Source organism: Pseudocercospora fijiensis, assembly GCF_000340215.1.
Source record: "Pseudocercospora fijiensis CIRAD86 unplaced genomic scaffold MYCFIscaffold_11, whole genome shotgun sequence".
NCBI classification, from domain to species: domain Eukaryota; kingdom Fungi; phylum Ascomycota; class Dothideomycetes; order Mycosphaerellales; family Mycosphaerellaceae; genus Pseudocercospora; species Pseudocercospora fijiensis.
The window spans coordinates 245,960-271,691 of NW_006921542.1; the positions used below are offsets into that span (position 1 = coordinate 245,960).

General features: G+C 38.7%; 2 protein-coding genes across 2 annotated transcripts; one reads left to right on the plus strand and one right to left on the minus strand.

Moving 5' to 3' along the window:
• Positions 1 to 2,512: 2,512 nt before the first annotated feature.
• MYCFIDRAFT_179694 (uncharacterized protein) lies at positions 2,513 to 14,246 on the plus strand (the record flags this gene model as incomplete). The annotated part of the gene is made up of 15 exons (XM_007933723.1): positions 2,513 to 2,517; positions 10,677 to 10,892; positions 10,934 to 10,959; positions 11,008 to 11,381; positions 11,412 to 11,435; positions 11,467 to 11,507; positions 11,541 to 11,796; positions 11,840 to 13,671; positions 13,701 to 13,723; positions 13,753 to 13,763; positions 13,793 to 13,803; positions 13,835 to 13,925; positions 13,954 to 14,097; positions 14,146 to 14,201; positions 14,237 to 14,246. The coding sequence occupies 15 exons, from the start codon at positions 2,513 to 2,515 to the stop codon at positions 14,244 to 14,246; spliced, it is 3,120 nt and encodes a 1,039-aa protein (XP_007931914.1).
• Positions 14,247 to 14,268: 22 nt separating this feature from the next.
• On the minus strand, positions 14,269 to 25,344 carry MYCFIDRAFT_179695 (uncharacterized protein; the record flags this gene model as incomplete). Its single annotated transcript, XM_007933724.1, has 14 exons — positions 14,269 to 14,333; positions 14,374 to 14,465; positions 14,498 to 14,615; positions 14,663 to 14,762; positions 14,826 to 14,872; positions 14,903 to 15,164; positions 15,193 to 15,219; positions 15,273 to 15,315; positions 15,345 to 15,352; positions 15,388 to 15,400; positions 15,431 to 15,782; positions 15,830 to 15,879; positions 15,919 to 16,010; positions 25,330 to 25,344. 14 exons carry the CDS (start codon positions 25,342 to 25,344, stop codon positions 14,269 to 14,271), a joined length of 1,284 nt encoding a protein of 427 aa, XP_007931915.1.
• Positions 25,345 to 25,732: the final 388 nt, after the last annotated feature.

The following is a 25,732-nucleotide window of genomic DNA, read 5'->3' on the forward strand; positions in this document are numbered from 1 at the left end:
TATAACGATTTCTTTTTCAGTACTATATCGCTAGCTTCCGAGAATTTAGATTCTATTGGAACGGAAGTAGAGGATAGCGAGAAATAGTCTCTAGCAAGATTATAAATAATAGGTAGTCTAACTTGAATAGACCGATAATAGTCGCTAATACTTATATCTTTAGTAATACGAGTTTCGCTTAAATAAGTTGTACCTTCGTCTGTACTTAATAGATTAGTACTACTAGTATTTTCTATTAGAAATTCCTCGTCGCTATCGTATTCTCTATTAATAGATTTAGAACTACTAGCAATAGTATTTTGCGACTCGTTTTCAATTATTGTTTTATTAAAGGATTGAATATATTCTTCCTTATATATAGCGACTTTTTCTTTAAAATAATCCTCGATTTCTTTTATTAAATTAGGACTAAAATTCATAATAGATGTCTTAAAAACGCCTATTTTATATCTAGGATTTAAGGTTGTACATATTAGTAAGTCTTTTAATTTATTAAAGGTCTTAGACTTATTATTATCTTCTATAGTACTTATATCATCTTGGCTTATAGGATAATATTCTAATAGTATAGATCTAGCCTCTATAAGGCCGTATTTAATATAAGGATTATCACTATCTCTAATAACAGCTATTAAACCATCTATCTCTTTAAGAAGTCGAACTATATAAGGGATAGTATTCGATACTGTTTTATATTCTCTAGCCTGAAATTTAATAGTAGTACTCCTAAATACTTCTAGTATATTTCTAATATTTTGTAGATAACTCCATTCTTCTTCTAGTATAGTAAATTTATCTAGTTTAAGAGTCTTTTGCTTGCTTTTAGATAGTTTACTAGCGTCGGCTAATACACTATTAATTTCATCTTTAAAATAAATAAATCTATTAAGCATAGTATAAGTAGAAAGCCACCTAGTATCGTTATCTCGTAATAATTCTTCGGGGCCTAATTTAGTATTATTATCCTTTTTGTATTGTTTAACCTTAGCCGCAAAGGTATTCTTTAAGAAGGGATTATTTCTAAAGCAAAAGATAATATTTCTAATAATACTAGGAAGTAGTTTAAGAGATTTATAGAACTCGTAACTAGGATTATTTTTATATATATTATCTAGGTTGTCTTTTAGAACTTTAGTATTATTACTAATAAAGTATGTATATAATAGTATACGATTAGAAATAAGATTAAGAATATGTGCTACGCAACGATTACCTATAATAGTATAGCCGTACTCTGTTTTATATCTAGTAGATATATCTTTTACTAGACTATTAACGGGACTAGCGTTATCTCGAGTTACTCCGAATAGACGATTACCAACTCTAGTATCTTTTATTACTTTATTAAAAGCAGTAAATAGTGCCTAAGAATTATAGATAGTATAGTCGTTTAGAAGCTCGAAACCGATTAAATAATATTCAAGTTTAAATTCTTTATTAATAAAATGTATTGTAATGCCTAAGAAGTCTTTATTATTAGACTTAGACTTCCATTCGTCAAACCTTAACGATAGGCGACTATTATTCTTTCTTAAAATAGTATATATAGTTTCTATTTCGGTTATATAGAAAGTATTAAAAGCCCGTCTAATAGTTTGTCTACTAGGGAGACTTATTTCATTATTTAAATATGTTAGAAGCTCTATAAGACTTGGGCTATTAGTAATACTAAAAGGTAGATTATTATTAATAATAAATAATAGAAAAAGGCGCGTAAACTCCTCGTTATTAAAAAATCCGTAGGCTTTACGTTTTCTAGGATTACTACTTGTAGTACTTAAATTAGAAAAAGAAGTAGTAGGTTTAAGTGTTTGGGTAATAAGGGTTTGTGTAGTACGCTTGCTAGATTCGTCTCTAGTAGGTCTAGAAGTAGACATATTAATAATAGACTTAATATCTATAGTAGGATGCTGTTTATAGAAATGCTTGTCTAGATTATCCCAATTTATTGGCCATTTAGTTTTATCCCAGACCTTACTACAACTAGTACATTTTAATGTAATTGTTCGTGGTTTATTATCCTTTTTAGGATCTAATTCCCAAGTTAAAAGGCGTTCTCTAACTCGAATAGGTGCGAGTTCTAGAGGCGGAAGTTTATCGTCTTTATTAGGATTAAAAGAAGCCTTAGGCATTTTGTTATATAATAAAGCGGGTTTAAGATATAAATAATTAGTATATATCTAATAAAATAATAATATCTAAGTATTATAGTATATAGTAATAGTAATATTATTTTCTTTATAAAAGTTTTTTTAAAAAGAATTTAAAAGTTTATATTAGTTATAGTAGTAGTAGTAGTGGCAGTATATCTTATATTATATCTAGCTACTATAGAGTATTAGATACTTAGTAGATAGATATAAAGTTGTTGAGATAAAAGAAGTAGAACTAGAGAGGAAAGAAGCGGATATATATATTTGAGTTATAGCTAGGAACGACTTGGTTTAAGGTTTATTATAAGCTTATAAACTTGTAAACTTATTAATATATAATTTTACAAGTTTATAATAATATGAAGTTTAAAGTTATTATAAACTTATAAACTTATAAGCTTATAAACTTATAATATTATAAGTTTATAAGCTTATAAGTTTATACTGCCTCGAAATTTTAATATATAGATTCTATTCTTTCCCTTCTTCTTCTACTTCTTTTCTCTTTACTATTAGCAAAATACAAGCTATCTCTAGACTACTAAACTAGTCTATAACTATACTATCTATACTTCTACTATAGAGTAAGTTTTACTATAAAAACTAGTAGAGTTTTAAAACTAATTAATTATTATAGAATGGCGACTACTACTACAACCTCTATTACTTCAAATACTATACTTAGTAGTATTAAAGAAATACGAATTAATCCTAAAACGGGCTGTATGCTAATATCTAATCCTATAATAACTAATATAAGCTAATAAAGATTATATAGTACCTTTTACGCAAATTGGGCGCGCGGCAAAGGCACCTACTATACCGACGCCTATATATAATAAAGGCACTCCTTTTAAGCCCTTTATAAAACGTAAAAAACAAGAAGTTTCTATCTTTATACCTCGAAAGAAGAAGACGGTATTCTATCCTAAGGCAGAAGGTTTTAAACCGGATAGCTTTAAGTAAGTCTATATAAGCTAATTATAATAAAATACTAATTCCTAAGAATAGAATGCCTAATTATAGAGGCTATACCGACTACTATACTAAGGATATCTATAGGGTGTCTAAGAATTAAGAAATAGAGAGCTAAATGTTTATATATTATTAATAAATTATAATATAAGTTATATATTATTAATAAATTATAATATAAGTTATAATTTATTAATAAATTATAATATCAATTATAATTTATTAGGAATTATAATATAAGTTATAATTTATTAATAAATTATAATATAAGGTATAATTTATTAAAGTCTTAGCTAAATAATTAATCAAAATTAGTAAACGATAGTCCTTTTTTTTAGAAATCTAAAAAGTACCTATTTTTAAGTACAAATTTCTATATCTATAAAATACGATACTTATTAAAATTCATATTTCTAATACTATATACTTATAAATCTATATAGTTATAAAGTAAGATATTTATAAGGTTATAGAGTATAGACTTATAAACTTATAAAGTATAAACTTATAAACTTAGGAACTTATAAACTTCTAAACTTATAAACTTATAAACTTATAAACTTATAAACTTATAAACTTATAAAACTCTAACTTCTAGAACGATAGAGATATGTACCTCTTCCCTTTCTCTCCTATTTTAGAAAGTTATTACTACTACTATTAGTAGAGTAGTACTACTATAGTTCTACTATAGTACTAATACTACTCTAGTAATAGAATTTCTTTCTATAAATAGATAGATAGATATTTCATTTGCCTGTTGTAGTGCCTTTCGGCCTATATAGGTCTGTTTCTATATATTGTTTTGGGTAGGAAACCAACTTAGTTAGTAAAAACCTCCCTCCTGTCCTATTTATAAGTATTGATCTTCCTCGTTTCCTTATTTTCCTTCCTCTAGGGTATACTAGTGTTATAGTTGTTACCCTCTAACTACCTTGCCTGCTGCCCTGCCCTTCTTTCCCCCTCTTCTTCCCTCCTTCTTATCTACTCCTTAGTTTCCCTTACTAGTGCGAATTGTTATATAAATCCCTATTTAATAATCTACTTTACTATCCTCTTTAGGTCTTCTTTACTCTAGATTAGCTTGTCGTATTCCCTTTCTATTGCTTTTAGTCTCTAATTACTTCTACCTTCTAACTATTAAGGGCAGACTAGTAGTATATGCTTAGGGTTCTAAGATTAGTAGCTATATTAGTAAGCTCTACTTTCAATTCCTAGGACGTTTCTTCTAAATAGGTAAGATCTAAGTCTAATATGTTTAGATCTAATTTGGATAGCTAGGCTTGCCTCGACCCTGTTTAGGTCCTTATAGAGCTAGTAGTTGTATTAACTAAATTTGATTAGTGCCTTTAGGGTTCCTAGTCTAACTTATGTTTTGTTCTATTCCTGCTCCTATAGGTATCTAGCAATTGATTCTACTAGGCTTTGTTTCTCTCCCTTTAGCTTGTCTTCCTTTAGCCTTATATTTAGTCCCTAAAGCTCTTTCTCTAGCATTTCTCTTATTAAGACTCTATATTGCTCTAGGTCTTTGACTTTCTAGGGAGTGATTTATAGTCTATCTCGCCTCCTAGTCCTAATGTACTAGGCTTTTATCTTATCTAGTGCCTTTTAGATAGTCTATTAGGCTAGGTATTCTATTGTCTTTACTATATATTAGTATCTTAGTCCCTTAAAGTATTGTTTAACTAGTAGGATCCCTGATTCCATTTCTACTACCCTTATTAGTATAGTTTTGTATACTCCTAGGATTTTCTTTAGGCTTTAGGTTTAGGACCTACTAACTAGTTACTCAATCCTCTTTAGTGTTTTCTTTTAGGCTGTCTATATCTGTACTCTATATAGTATTGCTAGTTTGATAATTGCTTTATATATAACTTTAGCTTTCTCGAATGTAGCCCCCTATATAGAGGCTATAAGCCTATTAATAGATTGTATATTAGCATCTGCCCTCTGCTTTGCCTTCTTTACTTATAGTCCCTAATTTAGTTTTAGATCCAGCTAGATCCCTAGTACCCTATGCTCTGCTAATAGTTAGGTTTTAAAGCCTTAGATAGTAATTGATTGCTTTATATTATAGGTTGATTTAGCCTTACTAAAGTGGATGAGCTAGTACTTTTCTAGGGCGAATTTTGCTCTATACCTCCTTACCTATTTTTTATACTCCTAGTGCTTCTCTTCTAGGATCTTGCAGTTAGTTTCTATTATCTTAGACTAGGCTAGGATGTTTGTATTATCTATAAACCCTAATGCTAATATGTTTTTTAATTCTAGGAGTAGGAGTAGGTCTACTATAAAGATAAGGAAGAGGATTAGGGAGAGTGTTGATCCTTAGGGGATTCCCTTTTCAGTTAGTATTAGGTCTAATTTGAATTTGCCTAGAATGAGCTATATTAATCTTTCCTATAGGAAGGACTAGATAAATTGGACTATCTAGTTTAGTATAGCTTTCTATTTAAGTATATATAGGAGCCTTTTATAGGAGACATTATTAAAGGCTCCTAAGATATCGAGAGAGAGGAGGGTTGCTACCTAGTTTTAACTATAGTGCTAGATATACTTAATCTATTCTATAATTAGTTCTATAGCTGTTAGTATTAACCTCTTCTTTCTTCCTCCTATCTAGCCTTTAGGAAGGATGTTCCTTTCCTCGGTAAAGGTTGTTAGCCTTTTAGCGACAATCTTTTCTAGCACCTTACCTATTGTATTAAGTAGGGCTATTAGTCTATAGGCCTTAAGCTATGTATAGTCTTCCTTCTAGGGCTTCCTTAGTACTACTATTAGGGACTTCCTAAATAGTCTTAGGTAGTGTCCTAGTACTAGGCTTTATAAAAAGATATTAGCTAGTGCTAGGGCTAGCCCCTTCCTATATGCTTTTAGAAGTTTGTTGTAGATCTTGTCTTCTCCTAGTACCTTATTACCTAGAATTTTCTTTAGGATCCTTTTAATAGTTTCGGGTTTGACCTAGGTATCTCTTAGTATGCCTAGTAGTAGAGTCTCTTATTCTTTCTCCTTTATATCTAATAGGTCTGCTTGTACTTTTCTATAGAAGAAGTGTTAGCCTAGGGCTCTTACTTTCCCTTCTATTATAGTCTGTATTTATCCTTATTAGTCTATAATATCCGGGAATTGTAGTAGTATATCCTTGTCCTATTTAGGTCTCCTTGCCTATTTAGCTATCCTCTATATCTCCTCTAGTTTCTTTGTAATTATTCCTATTATAGATCTCTATTCTTGTATCTTGTCTTTCTTAATCTAGATCTTCTTTTCCTAGTAGGCTTTATTATAGTTGTCCTATGCTTCCTAGGTATAGGTTTGTGTCTACTACCTCCTAGCCTTCCTTGCTACTTTAACCTTCCTTATATACTTACTAGTCTAGTATAGCTGCTAGTATAGTGAATGTTTCTTTGCTAGGGTATGCTTTCTAGCTACCTGTTTTAGGATTCCTATTAGTTCTTCTACTGCCTTATTAATATCCTCTAGCCTTAGTAGGTGCTTTATTAAGAGTTCCTCTAGTTTTGGGTCCCTTTCTAGTTCCTCCCTAATCCTTCCCTATTATACCCCTTTCTAGTTGAGCTTCTCCTCTAGTTCCCTTTCCTAATTAGCTTAGACATTTAGCTCAATCTGTACCGGGAAGTAGTCTAATAATTCCTCTAGTTCCTAGTTAACCCTATATCTCGTAATCCTATTCCTAATCTAATACAATATAAAGTATAGGTCTAGTATACTACTGCTTCCTCTTGCCTCCTAAGTAATTAGTCCCTTTAGGGTAACAATTTCTATTCCTTCCCTCTCTAATATATTAATTAGTCTTCCTGCTAGGAAGTAGTAAGCTAGGGTAAAGTCTAAGCCCTAGAGGGGGTAGTAGAGGTTGAAATCCCTAAGTAGGATTTAGTAGGTATTCCCTTAGATAACTCTAGGTAGTCTTTCTAGGGTTTTTAGTTAGGTACTGCTTCTTAAGTCTAGTAGTAGGTTATATATATAGTGGACTTAGAGTATACCTTAGGATGTCTCTACTTAAACTAATGTTAGGTCCCTATCCTCCTATAGTATAGCCTACTAGGTTTCTGTATCTATCTCCTTGCTAATGTAGATGCATATCCTTAGGGCTCCCTAGTTGTAGATAATTAGGTAGTATCTTAGGTCTTTAACTGTTGCTAGTCTCTTTATATATAGGTTAAGCTAGGGCTCTTAGATTGCAATAATATAATGTTCTTTTAGGTTTAGTACTTAAAGGAAGCTCCTCTATACCTTATCTTTGCTCTTGTTAATATTATACTATATAATGTTTAGTAATGTTGCAATGTTTATTAGGTTTTATCTATTTCATTTCTCTATAAGTTTTCCTTTAGTCTTCCCTTACTTTAAACTAATATTTGACTAAGCTTTATCTGCCCTGCTTCCTTTCCTGCAATATTAAGGTATCTTAGTCTCCCTAGTTGTTAGTAGCTCTCTTATGCTAGTAAGGCCCTAAATGTAAACCTATTATCTTGCCTAGACCTCTTTTGTAGCACTTAGCTAGGTTGCTTCTACACCTAGCTGCCCTAGCTTATTGTGTATCTTTTTAGTGTATTGATTCTAGCTTCCTTTACCTTCCTAGCTGCCTATATTCTTACTAGGTATTCCTTCGCCTAAGAGGGGTATCTTTTAGTATAGTATGCATATCTTACTTCTCCCTTATATGCTTTGTATTCTTTAACCTAGTAATCCCCTATATAATAGGAGTAGGTATCGGTTGTCTTTATATACTTAGCTGCTAAGTGTCTATAGTATTGACATTTAAAGCACTACATTATCCTATAGTTGCTTCTATATATCTCTATTTCTAATCTTTTAAAGTCCTAGAACAACCCCTAGTCTAGCACTATATTAGCTTGCTCTACACTCCCTACCTAGATAATTAGGGAAGACTGCTTCTTAGTCTCTTCGATTTTCCTTTTAATCTATACTACTTTTGTAATCTTTAGGCCTAGGTATATAGCTTGGTTTTGTCTCTATAGGCTCTTAATATCCTATTCTTCCTTAAAGCTTCTTATTATACTATAGGCTATAATTATAAATTGCTATTAGGAGACCTTTGCTATTTTCCCTATCTTAGTTATCTATTCTTTTTGTATTTCTAGCTTCTTTTTGTCCTGCTCTTATACTATAAATAGCTTAATTACCCCTTTACCTTCGTTCCTAGCCCTAATTACCTCTTTAACTACAATTCTTTCTATAATCTCTTTCCCTATAAGTCCTTAGATTTCCTTTTGCTCCTATAGGTCCGTAATATAGACTCTAACTACTGTCCTCGGGGGTTTTAGCGCCTCCTGACTAGCTACTGCTGCCTAGGTACGGTAGTTTAGGCTTATTTCCTATTGTTTCTTCGTAATCTTTACTGCGACTATATCAGCTACCTTTGTAATTACGTAGCTTGCCTAGTTGTGGATTGCTTTCAGTCCTCTAAGGAGTTCTAAGATTATTATCCTATATGCCCTCTTAGGGGTTCTTCTATCTTCCGCCTTTAGTACCTCCTCTGCCTTCGTATATAGTGCTTTCTATTCGTCCTCCCTTCCTTCTTAACTATCTTCCCTTCGTCTCTAATTGTTCGCTGCTATTTTCTCATCCCTCTCTTTCTATAAATACTTGTTTACTATTTATGTTATACTCTAAAGAAGTTAGAGTATAGGAGAAAAAAAACCAATCTATAGTTATTTAAATTATAAATTATTATTTCTTCTAAGAAGTTAAGAAATCGGCTTTAGGCTTTTTCTATTTATTATAAACTTATAAACTTATAAACTTATAAACTTATAAACTTATAAACTTATAAACTTACTAAAAAGCCTAAAACTTATAGAAGAACAAAATATATATATCTCTATCTTTCCCTTCTAGATTTTTTTTATAAGTACTACAATAACGATAACAACACCAACAACAACAACAACTACTACTACTACTACTACTACTACTACTACTACTACTACTACTACTACTACTACTACTACTACTACTACTACTACTACTACTACTACTACTACTACTGCTACTAGAAAGTAGTCTTAGTAAAAGAAATATTTATTATATAATATATTTCTAAAATCTAAAAAGTAAGAGTTCTTTTAAAAACATTTATAAGACTAGTACTAATATTAATATTTAGAATGCTCTATCTTAACTTTACTATCTATTCGACCTATTTTATTAACCGGTTTATTAATAAGAGTCCTATAGTTAAATCTACTCGAGTAGATAAGACTATAAAGGCTATTATTAATAACTACCGAGGAAGTAACGAACCGACTATACTTAAAATTATCGAATACCTTAATAGGATTCGAATTGTCTACTTTATTCGACGGATTAAATATATTAATAATGGGGAATATCAGAAGATAAAAGGTACACATCTTTCTAGTTATTTAAAGGCTATTTACTAATATTTTATAGGCTTTGTTTACAAACACGACCCTAGCTTTATTAATAAGCTTAATCTTCGAGATTATATAAATCTCAAAAAAGATAATAAAGATCTAGTATCTATACTAGATTCTCTTAATCAGTATCTTATAAGATATTCGTTATACTTTAACGATACTTGTAAGTTATAATTAATATTAATAGATATAAGCTAATATATTTTATATAGGCCTTATTAAGTCTTTTACGGCTTTAAATATTATCGATACTATTGACTATACAACTATAAAAGAGAATATCTCTAGTAAAAGAGATTACTATCTTAAAACCGATATTTTAGAAGACATATACCTTCTTAGTAGACTAAACTTCTTTAATACCGAATATAACGAGACTAAAAAGCAACAAGTCGAAGACTACCTTAATAGTACTTTAAAGGAGGAACTAAAGAATATTACTTATACTATTATCGATAGTATACTATATCCTAATAATACTATAGAAGAGGAGAATATTAGTACTAAAGAGGAATTAATAGATCTAGATCGAGAGGTTGAACTAGACTACTCTAGCTTAGATTATTTAGATCTAGCCTAGATAGTTAGGAGAGTTAGACTTAAATACTAGAAATACTAGGAAATACTAGAAACTATTATTAAACTATAACTATACAGACAAATACTATCCAAATTAAATATCCTATCTAAATATCCTATCTAAATATCCTGTTTAAATATCCTATCTAAATGTCCTATTTAAATATCCTATTTGGGTATCCTATCTAAATATCCTTTCTGAATATACTGTATTTGTGCTTGTTTACTTATCTATTAAAAAAACAAATTAATATATATATATATACACAAATAAGTATATAGAGAGTAAAATTCAAGTTATTAACCTAAACTTACTTCTATTGTATAGTAATACTGAGGTATAAGACAAAGAAGCATTAAGAGAATAGTATAGTAAGAGAAATAGTAATGTAGTGATTACTATATAGTAATTACTATCTATATTACTATTTTCAAAATCTTATAGTAATAGTAATTACTATTACTATAGTAATTACTAATAGTAATTACTCTGTCCCTATAGTAATTACTAAAATAGTAATTACTAAGGTTTGGACATCACTGGCATGAGAGCAGCTTCGGCGAAAACTCTATACGAAACAAATCCTGACCTTTCTTCTACTCAGCTCTCGCAAACAGACAATACCCTCGCACCTCGTCGCAGGCTCCTGGAATGCTTCAGCTTATGCCTGTTTACTTCGCTGTCACTTCGAATCGCGATTACGTGCCTCGAAAACCCCAGGCAGACCGACAGTGATCTGAGACCGTTCTCGAGCGCAGCGCGTACGTGAATCAGACTACAAACAATGCATTCTGAGACAACAATAGAACAAAGCAACCAGGCTGCGAGCCACGTGCATGAGACACACCAGACGGTAGGCACTACGGCATTTAGAACTCAGCTTCCTTTCTCCTTTCCTCCTGCACGCATGCAACCACGCTCTCCCACACCCTCCCAGCAGACAACGCGATGGTGGTGCAAACACGCCAGCAGCGACAACGACAGCTCAAGAATCAACCAGAGCAAACGGAATCCGGGCCTCATCGGCAACCACAAAGCCAGCAAAAGCCTCCACCACAGCAACCACCGCCGCCGCCGCCATTGCAACCTCAACAGCCGCCTCCGCCTCCCGCACCAACTCCCGAACACCCTATGCGCCGCTTTGCCAGAATGATGAGAAACAACCTCCGCGCCCTCACGATCATAGCCTTTGCGGTCTGCCTCCTTGCCTACTTCGGGTGGCGCGCGAGGAAAGTCGCGCATCGGCCAATGTTGGTGATTGTCGAGACAATTGTTATGCCGAAGGTGGATGAGGTAGATGGGCGCTTTGTGCGGGAGACGATTCTGCAAACAAACACAGTACACATGCCGTAAAGCGCGAGCGCGGGCAAGGAGTGTACAGTGATGCGGCGCCGCGCTGCTGCGTTTCTGCAGAAGTCTGACTTCGCGCTCGACTGGGTTATGCATTATGCGGTATGCGGTATGCAAGCTTGACTTGACTTGCAAGCTTGACTTTGCAAGCTTCATTTCACACTATGCATCATGCAAGCCTGACTTCAATCCTATTCTAGCCCTTACCTGGCATACAATTCTTCTCTCTCCAACCTACAAAATGCATTCCTTCATGCTCCCATCTACCCTCTCCTTTTCCCTACCAACGATCTCTTCCTTCTGCGCGACGCTGACTTTCGTGACCTACCACAACCATGACGGATCCGGACAACCTGCTACAGCCTTCCCCAACACGCAGACAAAGCGTGCCACCACTACCAGACAACTCGCTGCGTACCAATCCCGTCTTCCTGAGAAGTAGTTTCTCCTCCAGCGGAAGCGAGTCTTCCTTCTTGCCACATTCTGCCAACATCAACGCTCCAGGAACCGTATCTCAGCGTCCCGTCTTGTTCGGGAGGAAAGGCAGTCAATCCTCTGAGGTCGACAATGATGAACGCCGCAGAGGAAGGCCAGGAGCAAGAGCAGGAGCAAGTGATGCCGAGCCAGCCGACCGTAACTCTTTGGACGTCCAGGCGGAGCCGTATCATAAAGGACCGATCACCCCAACTGCACCATTGCGCATCTCGGCCAGCTTACCACTCGTCCGACCACTTTCTTCCCAGGCAGGGGTGAGGAATCCAGACGAACGTGGTTTTGTTCCGCCATTCTCTTCTTATGAAAGACCGGTTAATCCACAAGGTGGGTTTAGCCGGCGTCTCTCGCCCAATGTACGGCAGAAAAATCCGGATGATGGCTTGAGCGCACCAATCTCTTCCAATGTACGAGTAAACAATCCTGACGGTTGTTCTCGCCCACCACTCTCTTCCGATACCGCGGTGAATAATCCAGATGAGCATGGCTATCTCCGCCGACGCTGTTCAGATGCTGGACTGAAGAATCGAGATGAACGTAGTTTGGCTCGGCCATTCTCTTCTAATACAGGAGAGGCCAGTCCAGATGAAGGAGATTTTCAGCGGCCACTCTCTGCCAATGCGGGACTGAATAACCCAAGAAGTGGCTTCCTTGGTGGCGTGAATGTTGACCGATCTAACACGCGCGGGCAGGCACAGCAACGCCGCCCAAGCTGGGAAGTTATATTGCGGCCTTCGGTACGCCAGCTTCGGCGCCGCTATTCGGACAGTACTGGAGAACCGCGAGCCTTCTTTCTTCGTCCGCAGTATGGAGAATCGAGCAAGCCTCAAGATCAACCACATCAGAGTAACCTTGACGAGATTCTGCATCCCATACCACGCCCTTCGTCCCAGGAGCGACCCAGTGAAAGCGAAACGCTGCCCTCAAACAAGCCTGGTCGCCGGCGCCAATCATTCTCAGGGATCTATCCCTATAACTCCTCGCTATCTGCTGGCCAATACACCCGTCGGCGAAGAGTCCGCAACATCTTCAGTCCCGAGATTCTGTGCATTGCAATCATAATTCTCGCCCATGTCCTGGGATCTATAGCGTCTGGAATGTTCTACACTGGCCGAACGACGGGAGGACACGATCGAGGCGGCCAGACCAGCCTCCATGCCACACGACTCCAAACCCCACCATTCTCCAACACATGGTCCAACAACTCATCCTTCTCCTCCTCATCCTCGCAGCGGAAACCCAAACTCTCATCCCTCGCCGTCGTATTCCCATTACAAGCATTCCGAAACGCTCAATGGGAATCCCTCGCATTTGCAGAAGAAGACGAACACTCACACCCACCATTGTTCTCATCTTCAGCTCCGCCAATAACAAAATTCTCAACCCTCGGTCTCTCAAATCTCGCGACGATTTGTCCCTTCCCATTCCCTTCCACCAACACCGTGATGAAGAAGCGGAAAAAGAAAGATCAGGATAATGATGATGAATCTAAGATTTGGATTTGGATGAATGTTGAAGCAGGAGGAGGGGGAGGGGAGAGTAAGTTCAGGAAGGCTGCGATGGAGATTTTGAAGGAGATTTTTGCGCTTTCGCTTGCTCAAGATGAAGATGGTGGGATGGGTGGGATAGGTATGACGGAGTGTAAATGGGAGGTTTTAAGGATATTGGAGTTTTTTGAGGAGGTGGAGTTGGGGTTTGGAGGGTGATTTATGGATTGATGGATGGTTCAAGGTGGGTGGGGATGGGAGGAGGGCGTGAGGGCGTGAGGGCGTGAGGGCGTGAGGGCGTGAGGGCGTGAGGGCGTGAGGGCGTGAGGGCGTGAGGGCGTGAGGGCGTGAGGGCGTGAGGGCGTGAGGGCGTAAGAGCATGGGAGTCGTGTATACCTTCGCGGTCTATGACACGCTTGGGAGGTGCTTTCAAAGCTGTATTCCAGCATTGACCGGTCTTGGGGATTTTGTTATCGGGATGGCAGTTTGGGGATGAGCAGCAAGAAGATGATCAGCAAGCCGATGATTGCTGCAGAGGCGTGAAAGACTCGTATGAAGAGTTTGTCGCACTCCTTGGATCAACCCTTGTTCATCTAGCAGATTGGAGGGTGATCAGCAAGCTGCAAAAGCGTGAAAAGCTCGTGTGAAGAGCATGTGGTCCTCCTTCAATGAACGCACTTCTTTCCCAGGAGTCTTCGAAGCCAGAGTTCTGTCCAGTCGTGCGGTGTGTACTCCAGGTGCCGTTGTGATCGTCCGGCAACATTTGTCATGTCGTGCAAGGTTATCATAGGGTTCATGTCGAGAACATGGTATCATGCAGTGACTTTGTAGAATGGCTGGCTTATCCAGCTCACGTCATTTCGTGGGAGTGGTATGGCTTTCATGTCTTGCTGCCCGCCTTTAGCGCACGATGTCACCTTCTACTGAAACCAGCCCCTCCAAGGCAGTCCTTATCACTCGTCTTGCAGTCCCTGGAGCTGTTGCGGCTGCTACTGTACTCCCTCCTCCACTATGAATCGCTTCGTCAAGCTTTGATCTCACTTGGCCCATGACATGAGTTCCGATTGCCGCGGTAAATGCACTTCGTCCCAAGACGTACTTCTCCCTCGGAGATTCACATATCCTAGGAGGGGGGAGAGAAGGGGAAGAAAAGGCCAGGCTCATGATCAACGACACGAGGGCCTTCTATTCCGTCTGAAATCACACCCCAACCAAGCAGTGCCAACTTCGCGACGGACGAGGCACGAATTGTGGCACTCTTCCTAATCACTAGAAAGTCCCTCTGACTTCTTGCACCTCTACAGCGCTTGCTTTGCCTTGTTGTTCTTTCCCCCTAGCACGATCGTTAGCATAGTATCGTCTCTGGCACAGCCCTCGTCGGCCCTCCCATCGACAAAGTGCTAGGACTCTTTGGTGCTGGATGTTCGATGCTCGATACTACACCACAGCCATAGAATCCGTTGCATATCTTGAGCCTCGTCTTGCCTGCTTTGGCATAGAGAACGTATGATACGATCGCTGGAGAAGAGTTGCAGCTTCTATAGACTTGTGTGGACTGTGGCAAGGTACCTTCGTCATCTGGGTCTTCCGCCACAATGTAACTACGTTTCCTCGTCTGCGGTACCTGAAGAACCACGAATGACTTTCCATCTTGGAAAGGTCGGCCGCTTTGTCTCAGAAGGACAAGAGTACGTTCATCTGCTTCATCCTCGAACTTTCATTATTATTGGCTCCACCTGTGGATGTGTTTCGTTACTCAGAGCCTCGTGCATCCCAGTGACCAAATTTTCCATTTGTACTTAGTAGATGTCTTGACAGAGGGCGTTGGAGCTCCCGAGTTCAATATAAGTTCTTGAGGTCTTAACATAGCTGCCCTTTTCCTTGCAACGCGGGAACCTGTAACGCCAATGTGACTTCTAGCTAGGTCGGACGACGAGTCGCTGTCTATCTCTGCACATTCTCAGCTAGCAAAACTGTATGCAAATTCGAACTGACCAGGTTGACGTTGGGATTGCATATACGTGTGCCTCTACATCCTTCTTAGGCGCAAATGTACATGCTGTTGGGTGCAGGCCAGACGCAGGCGGGTGTGAAAGATACACTTTCTTGAAGATGTAATACAGCCTCGCAATGTGCAAGTTCAAGACTAAATTCTGCGGCGAGAGCGATCTCGTGAGCTGCTCCTGCAGCAGTATATACTCGATGGTCACATCGGGGTAGCTGTGCATAGAGAGCTGCGTGATCTGCAGAAAGTCTATTTCCTTGTCAGTGAAGGTGAGCAGTATCTTGAGGTCAAGAGAGGACACCATCAACTGCGACCGTTGCACTTACAGGCACCCAAAGAGGCATGTCTATGCCTTCCTAGGTTGTCACCCAGATCGTGACAACCGAGCGCGATCGTGACAACCAAGCCCCAAGCCTTCCTAGGAAGAAGGGCCCTCGCATATAGCCTTCTGTCTCACGCAGGCAGCCTGAAAACCCTCTCATATACGAGAATGCGGACTGCATTGAGTTCGTCCGTTGTCACGATTTCAGTGACAACCAAGCGCCAACCCTTCCTACGATCTAGGTGTAGCCTATATTTACAAGCAAGAATATAGTTAAGTCCTCGAGTATAGCTACGAACGTAGCTAGGCTTACGACCGAGAGCAAGTATATAGATCTATTTACTGCTAAATACGCTCGATACTAGTTATAGTATAGAGTCGTACCTAAATATATTCCTAAAGGTACCTATACGTATTAGGGAACGTAATCTCGTACTAATACTAGATCTTAAGCAAGACTAGTACTAGAAGACAAATAAGCTCGCTATATTAAAGCTTACTTATATTAGGAGAATATAGCTACGTAGGCGGTAGCTAGCTTATTATAGTAGTATATACGTTTATCTCCGCTATAGTAGTCTTCTTAGAGTAGTACTATTCCTAATAGTACTAGATATAACGAAGTAGAAGCTATTATACGGGCATCTAGATACATTTATATAATAGTCTTAGGTAAGTTTCGGGTAACGGCTATATCGAGAAACGAAGCTATATATCTCTATATACTTACGGCCGGTACCTATAAATCTATAAAAGATATTTATTTATTAAGTAAGAGGATAGAGCCGAATATATCTATAGCTAAACCGCCGGGGCCTAGTAAAAGACGATTAGAGGAGTAGAGCTAAGGATTAATATACTCTATTAGTCTCGCCGCTACTAAGTATAATATACTTAAGATATAGATAGGTCTTCTTTTTAGATTTTATATATTTAGCGAGGCTATACGGGTATAGATACTAAAATTACTCTATTCTAAAATGTTATATAACGGCGTTATACTTCGAACCTAATAAGCAGATCCCGGAAACGAGTATTTTTAGTCTATAGCCTATAATTTAGTCGATTATAGATGTAATTTAGGCTAAGAATATTATAAAGAAAAATTAGACCCTAGTTAATAAAGCTTAACGTCCGTTATACGCAAATACTAGTTTTAAAAAACGAGATATCGGACAAATAGGATTCTCTACTATGCTTAACGATATATTAGCTAGGGCTAAATAATACAAACTAGTCGTTAGACTAATTCGGACGAAATCCTAATCGGGTAGAGCTTAGGACGTTAGGAACTTTATTAAAGACCGCTTCTTAGTATCTAGTTAATTAAACTACTACTATTAACTAGAATAAGAAAACGCTAGGCTTAGATAATGTCTCTAGATAGCGTCTCTAGTAGGTATACTAACTCTTACTATATAGTATTATATAGAAGTATAGGCTTTCTCTAAAGGAGAGCTTAACCCTCCGGCTACCGGTTATAAGTAAGTAACAAACTAAGTAGTCGCTTACTACTAGTCGGTAGGTTACGACGTCTATAAAGCGTTACGCTAGGTTTAAGATAAGAGCTCTTAGAAAAGTACTTACCTATAATTTTAACGAAGGCTTGTAACCGTTATTAGACTACTACCGTAGAAGCGTAGTAGGGTACGTAGGTAACTATATACCTATACGAAGAAATATAACTATATAAAGAAGGTTATAAATAAGTAGCTTCTTAATTGCTACTTCTTGTCGACCTAGCTATATAAGCCCTAGATCTATACTATACTTATTAATTATTAATAGGACGCTAGATAGTCCTTACTTAATATTATTAAGAACGCTATATTAGGTCGATATAAGTTACAATCGAGTAATACTTTACTAATCGGCCGTATCTTGCTCTATACTACGTAGCTAGGTATAGTGTGGCCTACGAGTATATTAGTTTAGTACGGCTACGAACGCTTTTTAAGATATAATAATATCTAGCTAGGTATATACGAATCCTACGGAATTATATTTAAGATATCTCGACTAAGCTTTAACGATAGTATAAAACATAGCGCTCGGTTTTTACTTTTCTTTATTATCTATATACTACGATAGCTAACCCTAATGCCTTACTCTCCTACTATCTAGAATCCTAGTAAGAGAAAACTAGGTTTCTAGGAATACTATCGTTAACGATATTAGTAGTAGAGAAACTCTTATTAGTAGATATTCCTTATTAACGGCGGCTAGGATATATCGTTACTTATATTTATAGAATAGAATTTGCCGCTTGAAATAAAACTTCGAGGTAGACACAAGCGTAAACGCTTACTATTAATCTATTATACCTTTCTAAATAGCGTATATATTCTCTTACGAAAGGAATTCTTACCTCCTCTTAATAGCTAGACGTACTATTATTTATCTCGTAGATACGGTTTAAGTAGCGGATATAGCGTAAGGTAAAGAGATCGGTAGCTAACTCCCTAAATCTACGGTACTTTTACTTTAATTACACTAACCTTATTAGTTATACGAATTAGCTACTACGTACGATTAAAGTCAATCTAACTCTAAAGCTACGCTAAAGTTATATAATAAATAGCACCGTAGTATATCGGGACTAATAATCTACTATCCTAGGTTAAATATTAATAATAGCCCTATAAGTCTCCTTACTAGCTATTACTATATCGATTTGCGATCCCCTAACGCTACTAGTTAGTATAGTAGAACTATATAGCGACTCCCTCTTTCTATAGTACGACGTCTATAGAGGTAAGGAGATAAGTCTAAATAAATATAGAAATAGAAAGAGTATAGATCGCGACGCTATTTACACTCTTAACCTTAGTAGTAGTCTAAATTAGAATAGTAGAATTCTTAAGTTTCCTATCCCTTTTATATAGGAAAAGTAATATACTAGTACTACTTTCGGTAAGTCTTTATTAGACCCCGTAGTAGTTCGGTTTACGAACTATGAAACGTATATAGTTTGGTTTCTTAGCGGTACCCCTATAGTTTAGTACCGGTTTAGTTTACTACCCCGCTAGTCTAAACTAGTTTCCGAGAAAATCTGACTAAACTAGGACGACCTCGGATCGAGTCTAGAAGACGATAGGGCCCTATATTGCATATACTATACGATTGTATCTATATTCTAGGCTGTTTAGACGTGTTCTAGCGTGTTTTAGGTCGGGTTTTTGTCTATAGCCGGCACGTAGCCGGCAAACCGGTTCGTATACCGGTTTTATAGCAAACTAAACTAAACTAAACTAGAATTTCGGCTTAGTAAACTAAACTAAACTAACCCGAACTACTACGGGGTCTAGTCTTTATAGTATTCCTATTATTTGTCTTGCTATTTACTTAAATCTATATTGCTACGTACAACTATTAGTAGTAGGTACTATAGAGCTTCTCGGTATTCTAGTATTAAAAGTCTATAGTATTCGCCGTAGTTTTAGATAGTACTCGAAAGTGTCTAGTTTTTCTAGGAACCTAGAAACCGAGAGCTAGAAGGTTCTTTAGCGAATACCGAAGATAGGTAATATTACCTACTTAATATATAAGAGGCTTCTAGTAGCTATTCCTAAGCGCCCTATTACCTTTTACTAAGGTCGTATTAGCTTAGAGTTAGGTTAAAAGGCTAAATCCTATATATAATTTAGATATATATATATAAGCTATAAGCTACGCTCGCGGCTATAGTAAAGCGACTCTTATGCCTTTTTCGCGATACTAAACTAGTTACTAGTAAAACAAACAGTTACCTCGTTTAGCGATTTAGTTATAAACTACCCTCTAGATCTAAAAAACCCCTAACTCTAACCTCCGTTTCCGTATCCTCGTCGTAAGCTCCTTAAATACTCTAACTACGCCTTAGAAATATCCGGCTTCGCTCGGGTAATAATACTATATATAGGTCTAACATTGCTACGATATATAACCTAAGAGAGTATACTTATATAAAGGGCTACGCCCTAGGTAGAAGATACTAGCCTTAGGCATTCGGCCTATACGATCTAATCTACCCCCTAGCGCTTAGCGTACTATATAGAATTATTCGGATTTACGTAGATCGAGTTAGCTCCTTATCGAACCTATTAAGTCTTATACCTAGTATCTACGTACGCGTTACTTCCTTAAAATACTTATATTAATTAATAGCGTAGCTACTAATCTAGATACTACGGTAACTGCGTATAAAAAATTAAATAATCTACTAAGACCGAAAGAGTTACGTAATAATTTTAGTAGAAGTAATATTAAATTAAAGATTAAAGGGTTATTTAACTTCTTCCGGATTTTAGTATAGAACGTTAATCGAAAGCGCTTAACGATCCCCGGATATAAGCGTAGTATATTCATAAAAATCTAGTAAGAGCTTAACGTACTACGCCTACTACCTACGAAAATCTAAGTTATTCGCTAAGACCGAAATAATACGTAGTACTTTAGGAAATTTAGTAAGAGCTTAATATACCGTGTTACAGACAGGCTGGAAGCTAGCCCTCTACAACCAGGTCTTGGCATTGATGCCTTAGGTATCAACTCGATATACCTAACTTCCGCGTTTACGAGAGAACTTCCCTCTCTACGCTTCGTTAACTATAGCTAGCGACTAATATTATTCATTCACTTACTCGTTCCCTAATAGTACGAAGCGTCTACTAATACTACTAAAGCCCTTAGGTTCTCGCACCGGAGGCATACCGAGATCTCGCCGCTTAGAAGCACGAAACGAAGACCTACCTATTACGATAGGCGCCGTGGCACGCAGGATCTATACGCCGCACGCGCCAAACTCTATTAAGTAGAGCTCGTAGTAATTAAGGATCTACCGAGCCTATTAAGAAGTCTACTAGTATATTGTATACGTCGCTATAGATAACGACGTCTCGCCTCGCGGTACCCCGAAGCTACTAGGCGAATTCTCCGGTGCTTAGCAGCAGGGTTAGTAATACACGATTAGTGATCCGTAGTAGGCTCCGCTATCTCTATAAGAACGTCGTACTAGCAATGTCAATATTTAGACTATTCTACCGACCGCCGAACTACTCGCTTAGCTATTTCAGTCGTTTAATAGCGAGCTTACGTACCGACAGCTCTATCGATACCTCTAAACATATAAAGCACAGTTGCTTTAGCTCGAGAACGAACGCCTATCGGCAGAGAAAGAGCGTAACGATGCAGAGACAAGAGCCCTTACTATAGAAGCCGCCTCCGTAGTAGAAATCAACTAAGCTTAGACGTAGGCTAAGAACGACGTAAAGGTCGCGAATAACCGCACTGCATATCTCTAGCAACAATAGCGGCAGGCTTAGGACGAGGTAGACCGCTTAAACAACATAATCCTAACCGGGGACAAGAGTAAGGGTCTCGGCTCGCAGTAGAAGCCCGACAAGTCTAAGAAGATGCTAGACCCCGACCCGTACGATAGTAATAGCAAGTCCGCATTGAAGACGTAGTCGATCGCCGTGTTTCTTAAGCTTACCGCCAACGCTAACCGCTTTCCGACCCTGTATTCTAAGCTCTCTTATATGTATAGCCGTCTCGGACCTAAAGCCCGTATTGTCCTTATTCCGTACGTTAAGATTAACCGGACAAACGACTAGCCGCGCATCACGTTTACGCTCGATACTATTACGGCCTTCGAGAAGGTTCTTATAGAAGCATTTAGTAACACTAACGAAGAAGGCACTGCCTTAGCAAAAATAAGGAGCTTAAAGCAGGGCGGCAAGGACTTCGCTTACTACCGAGCCGAGTTTAATACACTCAACGCTATTGTAGGTTATAATAGTCTTACTTATAAGGAGCAGTTCCGTGCGGGCCTAAGCGAGGAATTGCGTAACGAGTAGGCTCGCTAGTGGGATGCCGACCTACTTAACTTTAAAGATGTTTATAAGCGCTTAGAAGCACTTAACTACTCGATCTGCAAGCGTAAGGCTGAAGTTAAGACCTCTAGCACAACTCACAGCGCCTTTAGCTCTAGCGCTCCTTCCGGCGGTAATAGTAGCGGTAACAAAGCTAACGCCGCTAGCTCTTTACGTCCTGCCTCCGCTCCTTAGGCTTAGTCGAACACTAACCCTTAGCGACGCCCTTCGAACACTCTAGCTTAAGCTACTCTAGGCGCTAGTAGCGCTCCGCTAACGACTACGAATAGAGGTAATGCTATAGACCTCTCAGCTATTAATAGCAATAGAAAGCGCGTACCGCTTATATAAGAATAGCGTAATAAGCGCCGTCGCTTAAACCTCTACGGATACTACGGCAAAGGCGGACACTAGAAGAGCTATTGCCCTAACACTCGAGAAGGCCGTACCAACCGTAGCGCCAATATCTCCGCTATAGCCGCCGGCAACCTAGACACGGCTCCGGTACCTAACGACTCTTCTAACAACTCCCGGCAACAGGAAAACTCTTAGTCTCTAAGTTAAGTCGCTCTTAGAGACCTTCTACCGATAGTCTATAGCCCCTAGTCTAGCAACCAGTTTATACCCTTTTAGTCTAGCGTTTAGCATTACAGCATTAGCATAGATACCCGGTACAGTATCATAACGAAAGACACGGCCACGCTCGTAACAATAAGGATACACTTTACATTAGCTCGTTAGCCCTTAGGGCGGAGCCCTTTATACGCTTAGATAAGGAACATTTAGTATTACTATATACACTACAGACAGACTCCGTAACATATGAATCTCACAGTATAGTTGACTGTGGTTACACTAGACACGCTTTTATAGACACTAATTACGCGCACACCTATAACTTGCCTATCTTCGAATTACTAGCTCCTCGCAAGCTTGAAGCCTTTAACGGCACCTCCGCTCCTAACGTTACTTACGTAGCTAAAGCTACACTTGACGTACTCGGATATAAGGAGCATATATACTTCTTCCTTACTAAGCTCGGTTACTATCCTATTATACTCGGTAAACCCTAGTTAAAGCAACACAACCCTCGTATACGCTAGCACAACGATACCGTGCTCTTCGACTCTAAATACTATAAAGAACACTATAATAAACATTATACAATGGTTAGAGTTACTAGTATCACTCCGAGCGATAACCCTATTGTCGAAACTACTATACTGCCGCCGACTAGCCCGCTAACGCTCTCAAAGTTAGAGCTAGAGATAATAGACTACCGAGAACACCGCGATACAAGAAACAGACCCGCTAGGCTAGGCAGATCGACGCCGCCTGTTCCCGCCTTTAGTAAGTCCTACTCGTAGGCCGATCTGTTAGAGGCACTACTCTCTAACTCTAACAACGAGCCATTATATAAGACATTGCCCGTAGAGCCGTTACCGACGCCTCGTATACCGACCAAACTATTAGCAATCGCTACTATGCGTAAAGCGCGAGCTCTCGGCATCTGTACTATTAGAGCCGCACCGTTCGACCTCCTATCTACTAAGAAGGGTTATTAAATCTTCGCAGCATTACTTCGTAATGTCGAACAAGCTATTGCTATAAAGAAGAATATCGACCTAGCTACGAAGCTCCCCGAGTATCTGCACCGTTACCTCCTAACGTTCTCTAAACAAGACGCGTCTATATTGCTACCGTATCGCGCTTATAACTACCGCATAGATACGACGGCTGAGCCGAGATACGGACCTTTGTATTCTATATCTTATAAGGAATTGGAAGTGCTACGCGACTACTTAAAAGACAACCTTAAGAAGGGCTTTATTAGAGCGTCGAGTTTACCCGCTTCATCCCCTATGCTATTCGTTAAGAAGCTAGGTAGTAGACTCCGCTTCTGCGTAGATTATCGACGGCTAAACGAGATTACTATTAAGAACACCTATCCTATACCGCTAATACAAGAGACACTGTCTCGTCTTAGTAAGGCTAAATATTATACGAAACTCGATATTATCTCGGCTTTTAACCGTCTCTATATCGCATAAGGCGATAAATAGAAGACGGCCTTTAAGACCCGTTACGGCCTCTACGAGTACTTAGTGATGCCGTTCGGATTAGCTAACGTACCCTCGTCGTTTTAACATTATATTAATAACACACTAGCTCTATATCTCGATGTCTTCTGTACGGCTTACCTCGATAACGTCCTCATCTATTTAGACTCTTTAGAAGAATATAGGGTTTACGTAGATCGTGTACTTACTGCCCTCGGTAAGGCAGGATTACACTATAACATCTCGAAGAGCGAGTTTAAAGTCTAAGAGGTGAAGTACCTAGGACTAATTGTAATAACCTAAGGTATTAAAATAGACCCCGAGAAGGTTAATGCCGTACGCAATTAGCCTATCCCTCGTAATGTTAAAGACGTCTAGGCATTCCTCGGGTTTGCTAACTTCTATCGACGCTTTATCGACAAGTTCTTACGGTTAGCCCGACTACTAACGGAGCTTACTAAGAAGGAAGACGGCAAATATCGCTTCCAATAGTTAGACAGTTACTAAAGAGCCTTCGACGCCCTAAAGACAGCTTTCGTAGTACAACCGATCCTTGTATACTACGATCCCTCGCTTCCTATTATAATCGAGACCGATGCTTCCGACTACGTTACCGCGGGTATTATGTCGCAATAGTACGCTAATAAGCTCTTAGGTATCGAAGATAGCGATTAGAAGCCTGTAGCTTACTTCTCGAGCAAGATGTCGCCCGCCGAATATAACTACGAGATCTACGACAAGGAATTGCTAGCAATAGTAAAGGCATTCGAACAGTAGCGTAGTAAGCTCGAAGGCTACCTAGAAACGGTTAAAGTCCTTACTAACTATAAGAACTTAGAGTATTATATAACGACTAAACAACTCAGCTGCCGCTAAGCTCGTTAGAGTGAGTTCTTAAGCCGGTTCCGTTTCTAAATTACCTACCGAGCCGGCAAGTTAGGTATTAAGCTAGACAGCCTCACTCGTAGGTTAGCGGACCTACCTATACCTAGTGATACTACGGACGCCCGCATACGAGCTTAACAACGAGTCGTCTTGAAACCTAAGAACTTCGACCCTACTCTTCGCCTGTCCGCTATAACCTTTAATAGCAAGGCCCTCTTCGACGATATCGTAACTGCGAGCCGGAGCGACAAACAAGTATAGCGTATAAAAGAATGCCTTGCTAAACGCCAAGCTCTATTGAAATCTAATAGTGCGCTGTATTAGATGTTACTATTAGAATGTAAGCTAATCTCCGACCTGCTCTACTATCGCGAGAACCTATTCATTCCGGACACTTATTAACTACGGATACGTATCATCGAAGCCTGCTATACCTATCCGATCGCTAGTTATCCTAGAAGGGAATACACCTACGAGCTAATTAGTCGTTATTACTACTAGCTAGAGCTTCGTCGTAATATTGCCTAGTACATCTTACATTGCTACGTATATAAACGCATACATAGTAATCGTTAGCGAAAGCAAGGCCTTCTACGGCCGCTGCCTGTACCTACTTATCGATAGTAGTACATTACTCTTGACCTTATTACCGGCCTACCTCCGTCGGCCTCTAAACACGACGCGATCCTCGTAGTAGTAGACCGTCTTACGAAGATGCGCTACTTAATCGCGATAACTGAGAAGCACACGACAGCATAGGACATAGCGGAGGTCTTCCTCGATCGGGTCTAGAAGCACTATAGCTATCTACAAAGCATAACTTCCGACCGCGGACCTCAATTTATATCCTAATTCTAGCGAGCGCTCTGCTAGTTAACGGATACTAAGCTCCAAATATTAACCGCTCGGTACCCGTAGACTAACGGCTAAACGGAGCGGTTTAATAGTACAACTGAGGCCTATCTCCGTGCTTACGTAAACTATTCTAGTGACGACTAGACTCGGTAGCTTCTAATAGCTGAATTTGCAGGCAACAACTAACGCTCTAACACTATCGGCATGTCTCCTTTCTACGCTTGCTACGGGTTCAATCCGCGAATAGGCATCGAGCTCGATAGTAACTCTAATACCGAGCTAGAAGCAGTCGACTTT